Source organism: Hoplias malabaricus, chromosome 17, assembly GCF_029633855.1.
Source record: "Hoplias malabaricus isolate fHopMal1 chromosome 17, fHopMal1.hap1, whole genome shotgun sequence".
NCBI lineage: Eukaryota > Metazoa > Chordata > Actinopteri > Characiformes > Erythrinidae > Hoplias > Hoplias malabaricus.
In genome coordinates, this window is record NC_089816.1 from 24158122 (window position 1) to 24180832 (window position 22711).

Below are 22711 nucleotides of genomic sequence, written 5' to 3' on the forward strand. Positions count from 1 at the left end.
CTGTAGATCTGCTTATAAAGGGGGCAAACAAAGTATGCAGAGCGGCAGAGATTACAGTCTGTATTTGTCGAACTACAGGGTGCTCTTGTGTGGTCAGTGGAGCTGGACAGTGAGTGTAGACACAGGGAGGCTGAGCAGTGTATGAGTGTATATACATAAAAACATCTAATGCCCAATCTGCAAATTGATGATTTAAATCAGAATTATTCAAACTGTTTTCTCCACATTTAGACATTTGTCTAGAACCTTCTTACTGTGTATTATTAACTGGCAATTAATAACAATCATGCTAATACTACTACTAATAACAAATGCTTTACATTATAGTCAATGCATGTGTATACATATCTAGCATATGACAGTTTGACTATATATATATATATATATATATATATATATATATATATATATATATATATATATATATATATATATATATATATATTAATAATAGCAAGATACCTTATTTACAGATTTTAACAATTAAGGAAGAAAACCCCCATACACAAAGACATTCAAATATAATGAAATATGTTTGTTAGTGTAATCTGCAAAATAGACCTACATACAGCTCACAACAACCTTTTATTTGTATGAGAATAAAACCTTTGTACTACCTTTTTATCTGTACATGAGTCAAACCCAGCATGTGCTCTAAATTACAAAGTGCTTGATCACAAGTTTTGGGAAGTGAAGAACAGAATGTGTCAGATGAAGGAAAATAAGGCCAGTTAATGAGGACAGCTAAATATACCACTCCAGGAGTCCCCCCCTCCACCCACCCCCCACCCCCCAATTCCCACCCCATCTCTCTCTTTCAAGGTTACCAAGCTATCATCACACAAGGGCAGATAGTACATCAGTGTAGCCATCGTCAAGGTCCATAATGACTTCCTACAGACCAGTCAACCTCTCCTAGCAGTTAAAACCAATACAGATGATCTAGTCTTTCACCGGCCATGACTGAGGCCAAATTTAAATCCTGGGGCCTTGAAGGAACTCTTGCTGAGTTGAATCTGTAAAAGTCTGCATTTTATTGCTAATGTCAGCATTCAGACAGTATAAAAAGGCAAGTGAAGTAAAACTACAGCATTGATTTATGGGTCAGTGGACTAAACCAGTTTCTATTACACCATGGTTACATTACACCCTGTGGTGTAATTACAGTGGTAATAGCACTAGCCTAGCTATGCGTTATCAGATATAATTCTGTTCCCACTGATTGATTGAAGGACTGGAGAATCTGCGGTAGATTCTAGTGTAAAGTCCTCCTGATTACAATGAGCACATGCTAAATCTCGGTATCTAGGTGTATCTATGATTGTATGAAGGTTGGAAATGATAATAAAAGAAGATTAGAATAGAGTAATGGAAACCTAAAAAGGACAAACATCCGCTAACATATTTTTTGCATATCTTTCAGGGCTGCTGGCACTGAGTAGGGCCCTGGGTTACAGCATTTAAAGTCATTGTCTTAATAGGATCCTAAGTGTGTTAGATTTGGTTTGACTGACCCATTGTTTGAAATATGCCTACAGTGCTTGCATTAATAAATCCAATCAATATCCTTTTTCAAGATTATTGCTATGCTAATAGACGAATGCAATTTTTTTTTAAAACAAGAAAGTAGAGCCTCCAGGTGGATGAAAGTACTTCAAGTGATAATGTGTTTTATTTCCACATGCTGAGAGGACTTTGTTGTAGTCTAGGGAGGAAGAAAAAAAACTCTCAACAAAGCACTAGCTATCAACAACATGAAGTAATTTAGCCACGCGCGCCATTCCTCACTCCCCTTTCAGCATGCTAATGACCCTCTGTCATTGGAAAGCAGTCATATGTGAAAAGGTCTCTAATAGCTTTCTCTCTTAGCTCCATCCTCTTGTCCTTCTCTCTGTCTCAGGGCAGGGCAAAGCGTTTCTCTCTTAATTAAACTTTGCAGCGAGACATATTTGGGCTGCGGTGGAAAGACTGACTCTCTGAACTTCTCCATGTTCTTTCATGCTCAGTTGCCTGAGTCATACAAACATAATAAATGTTTGAGCTCATTAAAGCTCATTCTTTCATTGATTTATAGCATGTGATTTGTAAAATGATGGCAACTGTAAATGGCACAACACTGAAAAACTCCAAAATAAACCGAGTTTCATTAATATGAGGTACAGAATGGGCTCAGATTGGCAAAGATCTTTGAGTGCATTCACAACAAACTGACAGGCCCAGTGGCTGTACTGTATTAACCAACCCCTATACATTATATAAGCAGCTGGATTCAATTTGATCATATTAAGGTTTGACCTGGGTTTCCCATGCATTTCCAAATCCACAAATGTCCCGCACGGTTTAATAAACTTATATTTTGCATGTGTAATCTCTTGTGTCAGAGAGAGAGTGTTTAGTCTCATCAATGGGAATCTAATTCGTTTTTGAAGGAGGGATATCACAGTTCAGCCCAGTGGGAGGCTTCCCTAAGATTAACAAATGTAGGGTTAATGGTTTACTTCAGGTTCCCAGGTTTATTGATGAGAAATGGAAGCCTGGAAATGACAGTGGAGAGAATAAACACTGAGGTCATGACCTGGTGCAGTTATCATGTGCTTTCAAAGCCACAGTAGAAGGGATGTATCCTTCTGAGTTGTGCAGGTCTTTCCTGACTGTCGTAGATGATTAAGGTCATGGTTGGGGTTTGAAATGAGGTCACGAGTGCCGGTATTGTACTAGTTAAAGGCCGGGGATATGAGCAAGAGTTATGCAAGAGCTCTTTGTAGTGTAATAGACATCCAGGCTGGATCACTCCTCAGGTATTCTCTCCCAGTTCACGCTTCACTGATCCACACTCAGGTTCTACAGCTTCTGCAGCAGCAGGGTTCTCAGCCTGTGACGGAACAAATACAAATGAGTCTGTGTGTGTGTGTGTGTGTGTGTGTGTGTGTGTGTGTGTGAAAGATGAAGAGGAAGTTATTCATCAGATTTATCTCAACTCATCTTTCCGTGGTCTTTTTTCTCACAACTTGTCAATACATGTGTTCACACCCACACTCGATCAATACAATCCAGCTGTCCTCACTCTTCCCTGCTGCACCTCAGACAGAGTATAAAACCACACACCATCGGGTCTGAAAGATTGGGCACACCTCTTTCTAAATGCTTGGTGCTAATCCTTTGAATATATTTAGCCTCAACACTTTTCAAATCGTGTGTTTACCACCTGGTATTAACCCTCTGTCACGCTTCTCATATCCTTATGTTTTTGATGATAACTTTCTAATGTGTTATATCTACATTGTGAATAATCATAATGCATATTTTTTCTCATACATTTTGTAAAACAATTTGAATTAATGATCTGAACCATTTTTTCAGCTTACGGTGTATGGAAGCCCTTTGCAAAAACTCAGGCAGTCAGCGCTTTTAGCTTATCCTCTTACCACTGATGTGTTACTGTCAGACTGAAGTGTTAACCAGGTGCTGGTTGCATTTGAAAACAACCATGATTTCAAAAATGGTCCAAAGTCATTACGGCAAATAGAATTGTCGCAGTCACACAGCTCCAGGGGCCTGGAGGTTGTGGGTTTGATTCCTGGGGTTGGTGTGTTCTCCCTGTGTCTGCGTGGGTTTCCTCCGGGTGCTCCGGTTTCCTCCCACAGTCCAAAAACACATGTTGGTAGGTGGATTGGCGACTCAAAAGTGTCCGTAGGTGTGAGTGTGTGTGTGTGTCTGTGTTGCCCTGTGAAGGACTGGCGCCCCCTCCAGGGTGTATTCCCGCCTTGCGCCCAATGATTCCAGGTAGGCTCTGGACCCACAGCGACCCTGAATTGGATAAGGGTTACAGATAATGAATGAATGTTTCCCCTGTCTTTTCCACAAACATAATTTCATCAGTGTGTGTAGAGAGGCCAAATGTGATTTTTTAAATTTGTATTTTATTATTATTATTATTATTATATTTTTTATTTAATTACATTTCTTTTAATGTGTGTGGGCTGTGGGAGAGATCACATTAGTGGCAAAACGTGCTCTACATAGAACATGTAGCTGAAATAAAGCAGGCTGTTGTAATAAAATCTGCTCACTTTAGGATATGTTCAGCAAAAATCTGACTAATCCATATGACACATATTTAACATGTGACTTACCTGCTGGGCTAATCCTAATAGCACTGTCCTGAAAAAAAGCACAGCGCAAAAATAAAATCTGAGTTCTTTTCATGACTAAAATGAATATATTTAAACAATAGGCTGATATTAAATTATTAAACCATAATTTATTCCTTTTTTCCATTCTTGAATCCCAGGAAAATAGTGGAAAACTGAAATCCCTTAAGTCCTTTTAGTGATTTGATGGATGCGATTAATGTATACAACATTAATTGATATATTCAGTATCAATGGCTCCATTAGCAGCGAATGTTGCATATGTCCAGTGATGTTTGATGTCACGCTAATTCTAATTCCCTCTGTTCCTTCAGTTTGTTCGCAGTTCTCCAGAGGAGTTTATGCCATTTTTGGATTCTACGATAAGAAGTCGGTGAATACGATAACATCCTTCTGTGGAACGCTGCATGTTTCCTTTATCACGCCCAGCTTTCCACTGGATGGCACCCAGCAGTTCATCCTCCAGATGAGACCTGACATTAAAGGGCCACTGCTCAGTCTTATTGAGTACTACAAGTGGGACAAATTTGCCTACCTGTATGACAGCGACCGAGGTAAGACCCTCTGCTTTGCGGAAGGCTGTTTTGAATGCATGTGCATGCTATTGTTGAGAAAATATCACAGTGCATCCAACAATAAAGTCAGTGTATAGCCTGTTTTACATAGTGATAGACACTGATGAAAGTAACCTATTATCTGAATAATATTTAAACAATTGCAAAATAATTTTTGGTAATTAATTATATATTTTTTATTTTAAGAGTAACCACAAGAGATATTACAAATCTGATTGCGACAATTGAATTGTGAGACAATTCAGGTCTTCTCTAATGTGCTACATGACCATTTTCCCATTGGAATCACTTGCTCTTGATCCAATATGGAGTCCATGTGCTAGACATAGCATAAAGATAGGCCCCCTCGTCCATTACTTGATGGGGTACTCAGATATGTGATTTTCCCTTATGTTTATGAAATTAGTGTGTGTCATGTGACTTTTGACTCACCCTGTATTTATTCCTGAAATGTGGACTAGACAGAAACTGCTGGAGAAAGACAGGCAGGGTGAAGATTGGACTTTATTCAAGTGTCTCCACTTGAAAGAGAAGAATGGTGCAATTGGTCTGAAGAGTTGAGTTGAGCTTCTGGTGCATCACTCACAGTGGGGCTAATATGTAAATTGTTTTAGCTAGAGAATGAATTCAGATAAATGCCTTGACTACAATAAACAAATGATCTAGTTCATGCTCAAGGAGGTTGTGGGTTCTGTGAGGAGTTTGGTGTGTTCTCCCTATGTTCGTGTGGGTGTCCGTAGGTGTGCGTGTGTGAGTGAATGTGCATGTGTGTGTGTGTGTGTGTGTGTGTGTGTCACCCTGTGAAGGACTGGTGCCCCCTCCAGGGTGTGTGTTACTGCCTTGCGCCCGATGATTCCGGGTAGCCTCCGGACCCACCATGACCCTGAACTGGATAAGCGGTTACAGACAATGAATAAATGAATTCAAGTGTGGGGGTGGGGGAGCTCAATATTAACGGCTGAAGTGGAACTGACAGAGAACTAGATTCTGTGACAATTTGCTGTGCGCTGTTTTTGGGCTGTTTTTTTTAGATGTTCTTATTTGTGTATGCTCCACACACTAGCCATTGTGTGTCCGTTTCTGTCTTCTTCCACAGCCCTTACCTCTTTCTTTCTCTTCTATCTCTCTCTCTATCTCTATAGCAAGTGTTTACTCACTGCGAGGGCTTGAGTGCTAAATGGTTCAAGACAACAAATTGTTGATGCTCTGGAAAAAAAAAACCTGTAGGATTTAGTCCTACATAAGCATTTATAAGAGGTGACACTGGAGTTTTCACCCATGATCAGTATCTCACTTCACACTGTGTGTTGTAATACATCAGCAGAAGTGGGTAGAGAAAACTAAAAGCACACTTGAGAAAACATTTAATGGAATAATGATTCAAGTGAAGAGGAATGTAGAGACAAAGCAAAGCTGTGTTAAAAAAGCTTGAGGTCCAAAAGGTTCAGGGTTCTAATACTCTGTGTAAACCTTTTTTAGAAACATAAATACTACTCAGGGTGGCACGGTGTTGCAGCAGGTGGTGTTGCAGTCGCATAGGTCCAGGTCCCACTCTGGGCAGCTGTGAGGAGTTTGGTGTGTTCTCCCTGTGTCCACGTGGGTTTCCTCCTGGTGCTCTGGTTTCCTCCTACAGTCCAAAAACACACATTGGTAGATGGATTGGCGACTCAAAAGTGTCCATAGGTGTGAGTGTGTGAGTGAATGTGTGTGTGTGTGTGTGTTGACCTGTGAAGGACTGGCGCCCCCTCCAGCGTGTGTTGCTGCATTGCGCCCAGTGATTCCGTGTAGGATTCGGACTGAACTGGATAAGTGGTTACAGACAATGAATGAATGAATTTAAATCTATTAATGAATGAATGAATTAATTCATTCATTCATTCATTCTTCATTTTCTGTAACTATTTCCCGCTGAGCTGTGTCTGGGTGGAGCTGTAGCCTACCCAGTATCATTAGGCACAAGGCAAGGACACACTTTAGACAATGGGCCCATAGCAGGGCATCACACTCTCACACCTATAGACACTCATGCTGTCACGTCTACATCCCAGGACTCCATTTCCCAGAATGCACCAGACAGTCACATGACTCTACACCGATCTCACTCACCAGAATTCTAGTCATACACACCTGTTTGTATTCCTATATATACTCCATTTCCTGTATTGTTCACTGCCGAGTGTTGCTGTGGTTTGTCCCAGCGTACAAAGTGTTCTCCTGAAACCTGTTTAAGGTTTCCTTTTGCCTACTCCTTGTTTGTTATTTCGGTTTACGTCTTTTGTCTCCTCCCTTTGTTTGTATTCTCCGGCATTTGGACTCTGCCTGATTTTTGACTACGCCTATCGCTACATCTCTGAGGTACTGTTTGCTCCCTGTGTTTGAACCTTGCTACTCTTTTGGAATCGTGTTAATAAACTCTACCTGTGATCCACAAGTGTCAGCTCTGTCTGGTCTTGACACATGCATAGCCAATTAACTTATCAACATGTGTTTTTGGACAGTGGGGGAAACTGAACCATTAGCATTTTAGACATATTAAAAATAAAGAAAAATTGTGAATGCATAGTTTTACTGATTTGCGAACTAAAATTAGATAACCAAACAAATTCAGATTTTATATTTAAACTCAGCTCTATTACAAACCAAAACAAATTAAATGTCATTCAGCTGGAACACTGCAAGTTTGAGGCCAGTTAGCTTTATTAAATACTTTAAAATTCACTAAATGATGCTGATAAATGATGATGGATAAGCTTTTAGTTGGCTGCAGTGTCTTTAAATGATTTTTCCTTTAGACCAAATTGCAAATAAAAAATAATAATTTCATATTGTGGGACACTAGAGACACTGTCTGCTGTGGTTAGGCTTATTTAAGTAGATGTAAGTTGTAGGATTGGGGCAGTGTGTGAGGACAGGAAGACAGGATTACGTATATAGCTCTAAAGTCATAGAACTATACTAATGAATGTAAACATGCATAATTAAAAAAAGCAAAATATTATTATTTTCATGCCAAGATTTAAAAGTAAATGTAAAAAAGTAAAGTAAAGTCAAGCTGATTATTAGTGTTTATTTTCATTTGTGTTTAGGCTGTGGTCAGTTGGCTGTGTTTGGGAAGCAGTGTAACCAAAGGCTGATGTAGATCCAGCTAGATGTAGACCAGTAGTGCAGGTCAGAATGTAAGACTTAAACAGACCTGTTTAAAGCTGTAAAATCCTGCCTTGAAAGTGTGCCGACTGCAGAAGCAAACCCTGACGTGAAATCAATATGAAATCCTGGACATTTTACACAATTTTGAAATCCCAGCTGGAAACATTTTTCACATCCAAAAACGGTGATATGTCTGGGAAAACGAGGATATATGGCCACCCTACATGACATGTTCAATGTACTTGTTTAATGTTCTGACTTATCCTAATCAATACCTCATAACCTAGTAAGTGGGTTTAAAGAATTTATTCTTGATATATTACTGTGACAATGTTTTGAACACACCCTTAGTGAGATGAGAATAATTATCAGATTCTCTAGACACCTCTCTCCTCCTACTATTCAATAGTGCCACTTTCTCTGCTAAATGAGAGAGAGAGAGAGAGAGAGAGAGAGAGAGAGAGAGAGAATCTTTACACATGCTGGTCTATTTAGTAGCGTGAGCATGCGTTGGGAATTTGTCCAGCTCTTGTAAATGTATGTTGTAATGAAACTTGTTTAATTAGGCTAAGAATGAGTGGCTAATGTAAGGGCTGCCAGTAAGCTAATGATTTCAAACAGTCATTATAAACACTCCCTGGCTTTTTGGAAATACTTCTGTGTTTGTACACAGAGGACTGAATTGTACACTTAAATACATTAAATATGCTCATTTGGCACAAAAGTCAGAAAACAATCAATCAATCAAATTTTATTGATATAGCGCTTTTCACAACAAAAAGTCGTCACAAAAGGTAGGTTTTTAATCTAGATTTAAAGATTGAGAGTGTGTCTGAGCCCCGAACAGTAACCGGAGGCTATTCCAGAGTTGAGGAGCTTTGTGAGAAAATGCTCTTCCTCCTGCAGTGTTTTTCTTAATGATACATACAGTGATGTGCAAAGTCTTAGGCTCATAAATGTATTATTATTAAAATTTTAATTGTATAATTAATTGTATAAATATATGTTACTTGTAGAACATTATATATCAGTACAACTATATATATATATATATAGTTTTGTCTTTTCCCCTTTAAAAGCACGTGTTGTGAGTAAAGATGTGGTGTTTGTGTATAGAACAAAGTTTGTTTCCAGGTTCTTCTTGATTATATAGATTTGTTAAATCATCATTATACTTGATTTAACATAATGATGTATTTATTAACTAGAGGTAAACAAGATACTGGATGATAACCTCAAATAAAACTGGGCTGCCAGGAGGAGAGATTTGGAAATGGTTAAACCATCACTTTCACACACACACTATTACTGCTTAATTGTTTTATTCTATAATTATTTACTCATTTATTTGTTCTTTTTTTAATCCTTGGATTAAAAAAAAGCTTTTTAAATCTAATTTTATCAGGTGCCTCAAACTTTTGCCCAGCGTGCACCACAGGTCCCCGTGTTTACACCGTAGTGGTGCTTGTGTGATGGTGGATAAGGACTGTGCTGGTCATCATCATACACCAAGCCCCAATACCACCTGCTCCCTTGCTTGTTTGTTTGCACTTTTTAGGGCATTTAATAAAAGGTCACTTGTTTGCAGTTTGGCTGGGTACAGTTCGCCATCCATCAGGCTATTACTATACTATATGAATGGTGAATCATTCTCAGCACCTCAGTGACACTTATTTGATAGCTGTCCAATTTAACAATTTAACCCTAATGCTGCCATTTTCATCCACCTTGTAAACGTAAAGTGAGAGACAGCAGATTATCTGTCGCTGCACATTTTGTATTGGTCAGTGATACTGAGGGGACCCTGCTGTGGCAGATCCGCTGGTGCCATCACAAAACACACTAACACACCACCACCATGTCAGTGTCACTGCAGCGCTGAAAATGACCCATCACCCAAATCATACCTGCTCTGAACTGGATGAAAGGGGCTAACAAGTTTGCCGTGACTCTGATTCCATTGAGAGTGTCTGCAGAAACCCAGAGGTCATCTTATTGGTATGGCTGACAGATGTTTGAGGCTCTATACCTCACATGCTGCAGGCTGAAGAAATGGAAATGCACCTCTTTTGTTTTGAGGGAAATCAGACTTGAACTGTGATGCTGTCCTCTGGGCCCTGAGGAAGTAATCCTCTTACAAGTGTTACAGCAGGCCTCTAATTGCAATTAAAGCCAGGCTGGATTGTTCTCTGCTCTTTTCTTGAATGAAAACCTGCTGTGTCAGGGTGGGAAGGCAGGCAGTCATTTTGCTGCATCTCACTGTTGCCTTTTTATCTTTGTTACTCAGCTCTCAGAAGATTCTTAGGTCCAGAAGAGCATCTTCTGTAATCAGAAACAAGGAGGAGGAACATAGACTTGCTCGGATACTAATCCCTGACCTCTGAGTAATTGGGGTGACTAATTAATTCAGCCTCACACTTTAGATGAGGCGCTAAAGCTCAGCTGCTCTGGTTTAAATAGACAATGAGATTATATAAAGTAATGGATCAATGAGCATAAAGACGGCAGCAGGAGAACACAGAGACAGACAGGAACTGGAGCTCATTAATGCGCGCAGAAGAATAACTCCCATTGGTATAAAGTGAAAAATCAATACAAATAGAAAGTGAAAAATGGGATGTAACGAAGGGCTCACGACTTTCCCAATGTCTGTCCTGGGCTTATTCTCCAGCGTTTAGGATAATAGCTGCTTTCACACGCTTTCTCTTCGTGTTCTATCTCTTTGTCACTCTTCATATTATTCTCTGTCTTGCTATCTTTCACTCTCTCTCTCTCTCTCTCTCTCTCTCTCTCTCATACAATACCATATAAAAGCATGTCTCAGTCACTGAGTACATCTTGGATGTCCAGTCTAAAGGTGAATAATCATTCAGAAGCAGTGGACTGGAATATAATCTGAGATTAAAGGTCACCAAATACAGAAATGCTGTTTGACACTGGCTTTAACATCTAGGAATTGACAATGCGCTGTTGAGATAAAGTAGCATTTCTTTTATAAATATATTTTTGTTGTCTATTGCTTGTTTAACACAGAAAAAAGTTTGCAATTGAAATGTTTACAAGAAATAATTACTGCAGAACGTTATCCAGGCGACATAAAATATCAGAAAGTAACAATTAATGCATCTTTACTTCATGGAAATGAGGAGAGATGCAGTGTGCTCAATTTTCTTGCTCATTTTGCATTAAAAGCAATAAACCAGTTTAATATTAATGAGCAATTCTTATTTTCACTCATTAACAATTTGCAATTTAAATAGGGGGATTTTCACCATTAATTCTCTCTAAACATCTAAATGTTCCAGGCATCTTATAGGCATTTATTTTTTTAGCTTCAATCTCTTGTCCATTTAATTCCAAATCACACACATTGTACACACAACTTGGCTGATGCAGACGCAGATGTTACTCGCAATTACTTTGCTGCCTTTCTTATTTTTGAAAAGGCATTCTACCTGACTAAAGGTTTTTTTTACTGCATTTGCAGGCTGGGATCATACAAATATATTCATTTGCTGAGTCAGGAGTGTGTGTCCGTAGTTGTGTTGCTAAACTCTAAGCTGCTAAGCTATAAGTAACCAGCTGCAGTTATCAAAAATAAGGCAGCTTCAGGTGCACTATATGAATGCACCTTTTTTAAATAAATAAATTGATTAAATTAAATAAGTAAATAATTAAAACATACAAACTAAACTGGAGCAGTTAGTCCCATCTCCAGTTCCTGAAAATTACAAAGAACTATAATAATAATGCAAAATAGAAATATTACAACAAAAAAACTGCCTGCAAACTCACCGTGTGAAAATGTATATGTTTAGAAGGGCACAAAATCTGAAAATAACTGAACTTTAATTGTTAGCTAAGCACAGCCTAGCTTTATGAAGCTGGAGTTACTGTGTCAGTCGTTCTGGGCGTCTGCTCTCACTGATGCAGTGGGCATTTTTTAAATAAAATTTTGGAATTTTCTGAAATGAGAATGAATGGAATGATACTGTCTCATCCCCCTCACCCAAATCAATCAGTATATGTGTTCTAGAGCTAATGGCCCTCACTAACAAGATTTTAATGCTGTACTTCAGGAAGAAATGTGAGCGTCCTTATAAAAGGCAAATAAAACACACATTTAGCACTCATCTGCCAAAGGGTACTTGGGTAGTAAACAAGATGATGCTATTATATTTATCTAGTTTTTTCTAAACATAGACACACGCGCACACACACACATACATAGGAAGAGGCATATGTATTTTACACAATTAAAAAGTATTGAATTTCATTGTTTCTCTGACCATTGGGAGATGTAACCTCAGCCATGTTGTTGTGTAGGATCTGCATGTTCAAAACTAGCTAGATATCTGCTGTGTAACTTTGCTAGATATGTGTTATTTTATTTTCATTATTACATGTTGAATGCCAGGTAGTGTCGCAGTCACACAGCTCCAGGAACCTGGAGGTTGTGGGTTCGATTCCCGCTCCGGGTGACTGTCTGTGAGGAGTTGGTGTGTTCTCCCTGTGTCTGCGTGGGTTTCCTCCGGGTGCTCTGGTTTCCTCCCACAGTCCAAAAACACACGTTAGTAAGTGGATTGGTGACTCCAAAGTGTCCGTAGGTGTGAGTGAATGTGTGTGTGTGTCTGTGTTGCCCTGTGAAGGACTGGCGCCCCCTCCAGGGTGTATTCCCTGTCTTGCGCCCAATGATTCCAGGTAGGCTCTGGACCCACCGCGACCCTGAAATCAATTAAACAGATAATGAATGAATGAATGTTGAATGCTACACTGATTTGGTCTTGTTGTAGTGAACTCTTGGGTTATATGTCTGCTGCTCTTTGTCATATTTTCTGTCCTGTTAGCTTTTTGTCTGTCATTTTAACTATGTAACACCCAAAGTGCCTCTAAATCATTTATAAGCATTTTCTGGCATTACAAAATGTATTTTGACCAAATAAAAACACACACGCGCGCACACAAACACACACACACACACAATCAGAAACACCAGGCATTCGATCATGTGTTTGCTATTGTCCAATTTCCACACTTCCCGAATCACTCTTTTGTATATACAGTGAAATGTTTGGACATTTGAAGGTTTCCTTTGTTTTGGGCCATTTTCCACATGTTGTGAATATACAGCACCAGTCAAAAGTTTGGACAGCATCTAATTTTCTTTGTTTTTTATTATTTTCTACATTGTAAATGAATGTGTAAGACATTAAAACTATGATGAAACACATATGGAATTTTGTAGTAACCAAAACAGTGTTAAACAAACCAGAATATGTTTTATACTCTAGATTCTTCAAAGTAGCCACCTTTTGCTTTGACAGATTTGCACATTCTCTGCGTTCTCTCAGTCAGCTTCATGAGGTTCTCACCTGGAACATTTTTCAGTGAACAGCTGTGGCCTCGTCAAGAGTTAATTTGTAGAACTGCTCGTCTTCTTAATGTGTCTGAGACCATAACTTGGGTTGTGTAGAGGTAGGGGCTGGTACACGGTTCTACAGAGTGAACAGCTCTATTCCACCAATGACTCATGAGAAGACATGTCCAAACTTTTGATGGGTACTGTACCTTGTTATAAAAAACAAAACAAAACAAACAAAAAAACATAATTGTGCATAATTATATAGTATAATGTTGTATACAACCATTTTAATTAAGGTAGTTGAATAAACTCTAGAACATTGAAATGAGTCAGAGAGCTGTAGGAAGAACAAAAGCCAGAAAGAACTCTGTAAAGCAAAGACTTGTGTTAATAAGCAAAATGAAATCAACAATCAGAATTTCAGTTGCGATGATCCAGTATCAAGTTTCAAGGCAGATAACTAGTCCACAACATGCATGACATGTGTCCTGATTGGTTTGTGTTTGAATTGGTCAGGACTGACCACCCTGCAGGTTGTGCTGGATACAGCAGCAGAGAGAAAGTGGCAGGTGACAGCAATAAATGTGGGCAACATGAAGGACGAGAGGAAAGATGAAGCTTACCGGTCACTCTTCCAGGACCTGGAAAACAAGAAGGAGAGGAGGGTCATCTTGGACTGTGAGCAGGACAAGGTCAAAGACATAATGGAGCAGGTCAGCCCATCAGATTCTGCAAATACAGATTCTGCTATTTTGCTTTGCACAAAGATTGTAAAACACACTGGATTACACTGAAACTGATTCAGTCTTCACTAGAATTCCAAACCACTGGCTCATTAGAGTGGGAGTTCACGGACAGCAGTGAAAACGGGGGTGGAATTCTTCATGAAACTGGATATTTACTCTGAGACTCAAGGCCGTCAGGGAAAAGCCATTGATTTGTGTTTAAGCCTTGCAAAAGTGTGTTTAACCAACCACCAGAATCGATACAGCAGATCCCAACACCAACTTCCTCTATCATATACACACACACGCACACACTCAAAATGTATTCTACAGGGTGGGCCATTTATAAGGATACACCTTAATAAAATGGGAATGGTTGGTGATATTAACTTCCTGTTATTTGGCACAGTAGTATATTTGAGGGGGGGAATTTTCAAGATGGGTGGTGGCCAGGGCGGCCATCTTGAAGTCTGCCATTTTGGATCCAACTTTTGTTTTTTTTTCAAAGGGAAGAGGCTCATGTGACACGTCAAACTCATTGGGAATTTCACGAGAAAAACAATGGTGTGCTTGGTTTTAACATAACTTTATTTTTTCATGAGTTATTTACAAGTTTCTGACCACTTATAAAATGTGCTCAAAGTGCTGCCCATTGTGTTGAACTGTCAATGCAACCCTCTTCTCCCGCTCTTCACACACTGATAGCAACACCGCAGGAGAAATGCTAGCACAGGCTTCCAGTATCGATAATTTCAGGTGCTGCACATCTTGATGGTATGGTGTGGTATATGGGGTACAAAGATCGCGGGGCCATTCTTCATCAATGGAATTTTCTTGTGAAATTCCCAATAAGTTTGATGTGTCACATGACACTCTTCCCATTGAAAAAAAATTTTGATCCAAAATGGCCGACTTTAAAATGGCCACCATGGTCACCGCCCATCTTGAAAAGTTTTCCCCCTTCCATATACTAATGTGCCACAAACAGGAAGTTAATATCACCAACCATTCCCATTTTATTAAAGTGTATCCCTATAAATGGCCCACCCTGTACATTCTTGATGAAAATACAGTACTTCCTGATAGTATTTAAATTTTTACTGACATATCTAATCTCAAGCAAAAAATGAATAAATAAATAAATTTATATATATATATATATATATATATATAAAACATTTGTTTTGTTCAAGATTGTTCAAACACTTTCAGCTTAATTTGATACTAATACTTCTATATAATATTTAAAATGTATAGAAGAATGTTTTCCTGGAATGTGGGGGCTATACAATATGACTACCAAAGATGGATCTTTAGTTCCATCCATAAATGTCAAACACGTGTTTAATAATTCACAACGCCTGAAATAATTCATTTTTTTTTCATATAATATTTTGTCCAATATTTAATCTCTGGAACTTCACTTGGCAGATCATAACTACGGGGAGGCATGTGAAGGGCTATCACTACATCATCGCAAACCTGGTAAGTTCTATGTTATGTTTAACACACAAACACAAATGTAAAATTTAGGTAATAAGAGGGTTTTGTCTGATAGTGAGGATATATTGTATTTGTTAGTATTCTATTCATATCAAAACAAAAGCAAGCTAATATATAATGATCTGTAAAAAAAACAAACAAAACAAACAAACAAAAAACACTCAACACAGCATTTCAGAGGCTTTCTCTGCAGCATCTTGATTAGAAAGAGGACAGGTGTTATGCAAGACAACTCTGAGGCTCATCCCATTTCTTCCATCAATCTCTTATATTTTTCAGGGCTTTGTCGATGGAGATCTGTCCAAAATTCAGTATGGAGGAGCCAATGTCTCAGGGTTCCAGATAGTTGATTTTGAAGACCCTTTGGTTGCTAAATTTGACCAGCGCTGGGAGGCTCTGGAGGAAAAAGAATACCCCGGAGCTGATAGCAAGATACGGGTTAGAGATGTTTAACACACTTACTGCAGAACGATTCATGTGATTACTTTTATATCAGTTGTGTTGCTTTTAATTACTTCAAGTCTGTAATTGCTTTCATAATAAGATTGAAAATGTAATCTTTCAGATATGAATGAATGAGAGATATGTGTAAAATGTTCTTTCAGTAGATGTTATATATAAGATCATTAAATCATTGAAACCATAAAGCAAATGGTCACTAATCCCATTTTTTTTTTTTTTTTGTTCATGTCCAGTACACTTCAGCATTGACCTATGATGCGGTGCAGGTGATGACTGAGGCTTTCCGGTACCTTCACAAACAGCGCATTGATATTTCCCGCAGAGCTAATAATGGTGATTGTCTGGCTAACCCAGCTGTGCCCTGGGCTCAGGGAGTGGAGATCGAACGGGCCCTGAAGCAGGTAAAAGGCTAACACACATTAACACACATTAACCAATACTAACACACACTAAATGTTTTAAGAGTTAGAAGTATAATCACTTTATTGGCCACTGTGCTTGCACACAGAGTTTGTTTTCTGCATTTACCCCAATCCGTGCAGTAAAACACACATTTATACACACACACACACACACACTAGTGAACACTGGGGCAGTGAGTACAAGTGCCCGGAGTGGGGGGCAGCCCTAGCCACGGCTCCTAGGGAGTAGTTGGGGGTTATGTGCCTTGCTCAAAGTCACTTCATTCATGACCTGCCGGCTCTGGGGATCTAACCGGCAAACTTCCAAATCACAAGCCCAGTTCACTAACCATCAGGCCACAGCTTCCTGTATTTTCATGAAAATCCTTATATTTTACCACTTACTGAAATGTTAAAATCTGTGGTCAGTGTATAGCTAGGTTTTAGATGCTGCATTATTTAGGCTCTGATGTTAACACTCGATGTGTGTACAGGTCCGTGTTGAGGGTCTGACCGGCAATATTCAGTTTGATCAGTATGGAAGAAGAGTCAATTACACTGTCCATGTCATGGAACTGAAAAACAATGGTGCAGTTAAGGTGAGAGTGAGACTCAGCATCACAGCCTCCATTAATACAAGCAATATTAGATTTATGAGGCTTTTTTGTTTTGTTTTGATTAGTTATTTTAGGTCTAAACATAAGGAACTAGGGGTGGTTTCCTAGACTGGGAACTTGAATTGTAATTTCCCATTGAAAGGAGGACATAGTCCAGGACTATGCTCAATCTCTGTTTGGGAAACCAACCCCAAGTCTTCCTGCTTTAATTCCAAGTTTATACATATTATGCAGCTCTTAATCTGGACATTGTGTTACGTTTTTATCTCATTCTATTCAAAGACAAATTCCTTGTATTAAAAATAATAATAATAATAAAATCTTACTTTGCCAGTAAAATTATTCTGAATGTTTTTTCTGGTGCCTAAAAGCCAATGATAACAATTTAGAAAGCTTCAATCAATACAGTCTGTAAACAGAAATGTAATGAATGTAGCAACAGGACAAAATGAAATTTGATTTGAAAATGTAGGCTCAGAAAAGGAAAACATATTTATATTGGCTCAGAGTGTAAAATCCTCATTAATCACAAATCTGTTTCCTGTCTGCAGATCGGATACTGGAACGAAGTCGATAAGATGGCTGTCACAAAGTCAGACCTCTTCCCCAATGATACGATGGGTTTGGAGAACAAGACTGTGATAGTGACCACTATTCTGGTGAGCAACCTAAAAGGGGATTATAGCATATTTTTAATTTTACCTTCAGTGCTGAAAAAAAAAACTGTTGGAACCAAATGCTGGAGAGGATTTTTACTTCCTGGATCTATTCATCCACAAATGCTTTCAGTGTGAAAAAGGGAACATAAAAGTCTGCACTCTGAAGTCCACACTCTGTTTCAGGAAGCACCATATGTGATGCTGAAGAAGAACGCTGATCTGTTTATGGATAATGAGAGATATGAGGGCTACTGTGTTGATCTGGCCGCTGAAATCGCCAAGCACTGTGGCTTCAAATACCGTCTGAAAATAGTGGGGGATGGAAAATATGGTGCCAGGGATGCGGAGACTAAAATCTGGAATGGAATGGTGGGAGAGCTGGTTTATGGGGTGAGTTAATAATGGATGCTATTCATAGATTCAGTGGTTTGCATTTATCTTTACTGCGTTCTAAGGAGCAAATCTGTTGTGGGTAAATTTCCTTAATTTTACATATTTTCAGCATATTCAAAAGCAGTGCTTTGTTTATTGCATAGGTTTCTAATAAATGTTTCTGTCTATACTACTATTTCACACTACTGTTCAGATGCAAAAGGCTACCCTTCATTTAACTTCCAGACAAAAAGCAGAAAACATACAAAGAGGATTTGGTGTGTCTTTAGCCCTAATTTCAGTGTCCTTTTTTTGACAAGACTTGTTTTTTAGTTTAACACAGAAATCTGCAGGGATAGCTTTTCACACCTCCAAAATTAGATGCTGGCAGCATTCTCTACTGGTGACAGTTTTGGGCTCTACTGGGTCTTGCACATTTTTAGGACTTCCATATTCTGCACATCTTTGGATTATTTTCTTGAGGTCTTATCTGGAATATACTTCATGAATTTTAAGATTTCATTACTGGCTTAACTTAGAATCAATTATAACTGACCTCCTCAGAGCTATGTACTGGATGTACCCAGTGATTCCAAGTTTGTTCTGGATCCATCCCAACCTTGATAAGGGCATAACAGTTACATAGGGAATGAATGAATGAATGAATAAATGAATAAATAAATAAATAAATGATAGCTGTTTAACTGGAAAATAAGTCAATTAAATATTGACACTGATTTTTGCACAGTGGTGTATAAATTATATAATTAATTACAAAGTTAAATAATGTAATATTGCTGCGACAGAGCAGACACTCATGGATATAAAACAGAGAGAAATGTTTAATGTTAACAGGAAAGTCTAAAACAGGAACAGGAAAGATCAAAACCAGGAAGAAGAACATGTGTGAGACAAAATCAGTCAAGGAACAAGGAAAAAAGCAAACAAAAAAACAAAACACTGAGAAAGCAGAAAGTTAAAGAAGAGCCAGAAGGGCAAAAGGGAAAAAAGAACTAACAAAAACAACAATGGAAGATCAAAATACACACTAGACCTCACACACCAAGCAAGCAAGTGCCACACACACTTATACTTCACAGTGAACCTGCCAACCTGAGGAGTTTATATACAGGGGAGGTAATGACACACAGGTGTATGTATTCAGTGATCGGATGAAGGGAGGACATGTGACTAGGATATGTGAGTCTATGATATGATGGATTATGGGAATTGGAGTCCAGATAGCCCTTGGTAGTGGTAGATGAATCTGGAAACCTGGTACATAATGAATAATATTAACTTTTATGTGTGTGTTGTACAAAGATAAAACAATAGATATTTGCAATTTTCTATTGCACATCTTAATTTCAGAAAGCTGATATAGCTGTGGCTCCACTGACCATCACCTTGGTCAGAGAGGAAGTGATTGACTTCTCCAAGCCTTTTATGAGCCTGGGCATTTCCATCATGATCAAGAAACCACAGAAGTCCAAACCGGGTGTGTTTTCCTTCCTGGACCCTTTGGCCTATGAGATCTGGATGTGTATAGTGTTTGCCTATATCGGAGTGAGTGTTGTCCTTTTCCTGGTCAGCCGATTCAGCCCATATGAATGGCACACAGAGGAGTATGAGGATGGCCAGATCCAGACCAATGAGTCGACCAATGAATTTGGGATATTTAACAGTCTGTGGTTTTCCCTCGGAGCCTTCATGAGACAAGGATGTGATATTTCACCCAGGTTTGGTTCTTCATTAGCTTTTATTATATATCTGTCTTGTCTTAGTGAGTGCACTATCTATCCACCCATCCATCCATCCATCCATCCATTCATTCATTGTCTGTGACCGGTGTAATGTGACTCCTTAAACACATTTAAGTCTAAGAACATTTCTTTTTTTATTTAATAAAATAACATTGAATTGTGGGCGGCACAGTAGCACAGCAGGTAGTGTCGCAGTCACACAGCTCCAGGGACCTGGAGGTTGTGGGTTCGATTCCCGGTCCAGGTGACTGTCTGTGAGGAGTTGGTGTGTTCTCCCCTTGTCCGCGTGGGTTTCCTCCGGGTGCTCCGGTTTCCTCCCACAGTCCAAAAAAAACACACGTTGGTAGGTGGATTGGGGACTCCAAAGTGTCCGTAGGTGTGAGTGTGTGACTGTGTGTGTTGCCCTGTGAAGGACTGGCGCCCCCTCCAGGGTGTATTCCCGCCTTGCGCCCAATGATTCCAGGTAGGCTCTGGACCCACCGCGACCCTGAATTGGATAAGGGCTTACAGATAATGAATGAATGAATGAACATTGAATTGTGGAGTACATTTCTAATCATGTGTTCATTTTTTCAAACTTTTCACACATAAGAATTATATCTAGGCTGTGTTGCTTATATATATCATAAGGAGCATATTATTATTATTATTATTATTATTATTATTATTATAAAAATGCTGGGTAGTGATTACAGCACATTAAAAGAATAATAATTGTGGTGTAACATTATTTAAACTTGTTAATTTTAAATGTAAAAAATGTGAATTTTAAATTAAGGGAATGAAAAATTAAACTCTTCCCTACTGCAGTAACTGGTAATGGATTTGCAAGCTCTCCAGTTTTACAGTGGTCAGTGGTCAGAAAAAAAAATCCTTATTGAGAGTTTTTCTTTCCCCAAACAAACAGAAGTTACATGATTAAGCTACTCTCTTATAATGGAAAAGTTAGAGCCATTGTACATTTATAAGTTTCATTATTATTTAATTCAGTTAAAAGCCTCATCCTGCATGCAAAGCAAAACTCAGTGTTGCACTTGACAACATCCTTTCTTTTCAGCACCTATTACAACAGAAAGGCTTTCTTAAGGAACATTTTATACAGAGTTTACTTAGAGACGCAAGGTTATTTTTCATCCTTTAGTTCATCCTTTGAGCTAAAACGCTACAAATTAAGAATGCAAATATTAAAGAATTCATGATATTTCACCAGATCCTAAAAAGTTTATGTCGTGTTGCATTCTTTACTTGTTACCTTTTTTTATTATTATTTATATTGGTTTTTGTCATATCTGAACATTCCATATTGTGTATTTGATCTGATACACTCTGTCCAGTTTTCGGGAACATAGTACTGACCATTTGACCTCTCTGTTAAGGTCACTCTCTGGGCGCATAGTGGGTGGAGTTTGGTGGTTTTTCACCCTGATTATAATATCATCATATACGGCGAACCTGGCTGCGTTCCTGACCGTAGAGCGGATGGTGTCCCCCATTGAGAGCGCTGAGGATCTTGCCAAACAAACAGAGATCGCTTACGGGACGCTAGACTCTGGCTCGACTAAAGAGTTCTTCAGGGTGAGAAAGGGTTTCCTTTAATAAATAGTCATGTCTGAATCAGGAGTTAGTCCCTTTGATATAAAATAATTATTTAACAAATCTACTTTATTGTTTGTTTGTGTGTGTATATGTATGTATTTGTATTTATTTGATTGGTCTGAACTGGATGTTGGATTTATCATATATAGTTTAAATATATCTTATTTTGAACCCTAAAAATGGATGTTAAACTTATGTTAACTCTCTTACCTTAGTAAGAGTGACCTATTTTCTGAAGCTGAATTCCCAGGCCCAAGGGCCCCATTCAGTTTTATTTTTAAGAACCCAAAAAATTAGATTTTCAGTCTGTTTTAGGAAAGATATTCTGCATTCGGTACCTTGGTATAGGTGTATACATATCGTCTGTATTTGTCATGATTTAGCTGCTGTAGCTGTTTGATTAAAGCTCATCAAGGCTGGTTACTTCTTCAAATCTGGGCTCTTTTACAGACAATGTTGATATAGAGAGTCCCTATTCTTAACTGATTCTTCTTATATTCTTATTTTTCTTACTGTGCAACTGTCTGTTGTGGTGGCAGGCCTGAGCTGTTGTTAATTACTGGGGCATTCTAAAATTGTGTGAAGCATTTTGTTGCTCTCCAAGGAATAACATATATCTCCATTTTGGTTGATGATTAGTTTCTTACATCATTTGTACAGAGTAGCTGTCCTTCACATTGTGTGAAAATTTCATGATGAATGAGCCAATAGAAATGCTCCAGAATTACTTATAATATCTTTTTTAATCATTATTATTTATTTATTTATTTATTTATTTATTTATTTATTTTTATTGAATTCCCCTGAAAATAAAGAAGGATTTTTTCTCTTATGAAATTACTATGTTGGAGATACATGTTTTACATTGGACAGCGTCTCTCTATGGAAAAAAATCAAAGGAGCCACATATTTAGGAGAAAATCAAAAAGTGAGACTCGTTTACACTGAGTCATTCAGACCCTAGTATTTGCATTTGTTAGCCCTGCTGCTACTGAGGTTTGGAAAACAATTAGTAGGTTAGTGGGGCATGATGATTGCTTAGTCAGGGTTTGCCCTTCTAAATTCTACAAGAAGATAATAGATATAAACTGTTTGCCTTTTTACAAAGGAAGAAGGAATATTCTGTATTTAAAGCACAGGAAAATATTATCTGCCTTATCCCTAGTTTCTAAAGCTTTCATAAGAGATTTTATTTTATAATTATTTATTTTTTAATTATATCATTTCAACAATGGTAGAGAATGTAATTGATTATGAGAGCAACTTTAGTTAGTTCTGATATTTCTTAAAGGACTCATTAACTGTTCATTCTCTGTGTATTAATATAAATAAGTGGCACAATGTCTACTGATTGCAGACTACAATTACAGTGAAATAG

General features: G+C 38.3%; 1 protein-coding gene across 4 annotated transcripts in view; it reads left to right on the forward strand.

Moving 5' to 3' along the window:
* Positions 1 to 22711, forward strand: part of gria2b (glutamate receptor, ionotropic, AMPA 2b) — a 43624-nt gene that overhangs the window by 11324 nt on the left and 9589 nt on the right. For all 4 annotated transcript variants that reach the window (XM_066648438.1, XM_066648439.1, XM_066648440.1 and 1 more), the window contains exons 3-12: positions 4466 to 4705; positions 13752 to 13948; positions 15392 to 15445; positions 15743 to 15901; positions 16159 to 16326; positions 16821 to 16925; positions 17495 to 17602; positions 17786 to 17992; positions 19346 to 19713; positions 21114 to 21312. In XM_066648438.1, the coding sequence (XP_066504535.1) occupies positions 4466 to 4705; positions 13752 to 13948; positions 15392 to 15445; positions 15743 to 15901; positions 16159 to 16326; positions 16821 to 16925; positions 17495 to 17602; positions 17786 to 17992; positions 19346 to 19713; positions 21114 to 21312 (1805 nt within the window). The remainder of the gene's footprint in view (positions 1 to 4465; positions 4706 to 13751; positions 13949 to 15391; positions 15446 to 15742; positions 15902 to 16158; positions 16327 to 16820; positions 16926 to 17494; positions 17603 to 17785; positions 17993 to 19345; positions 19714 to 21113; positions 21313 to 22711) is intronic.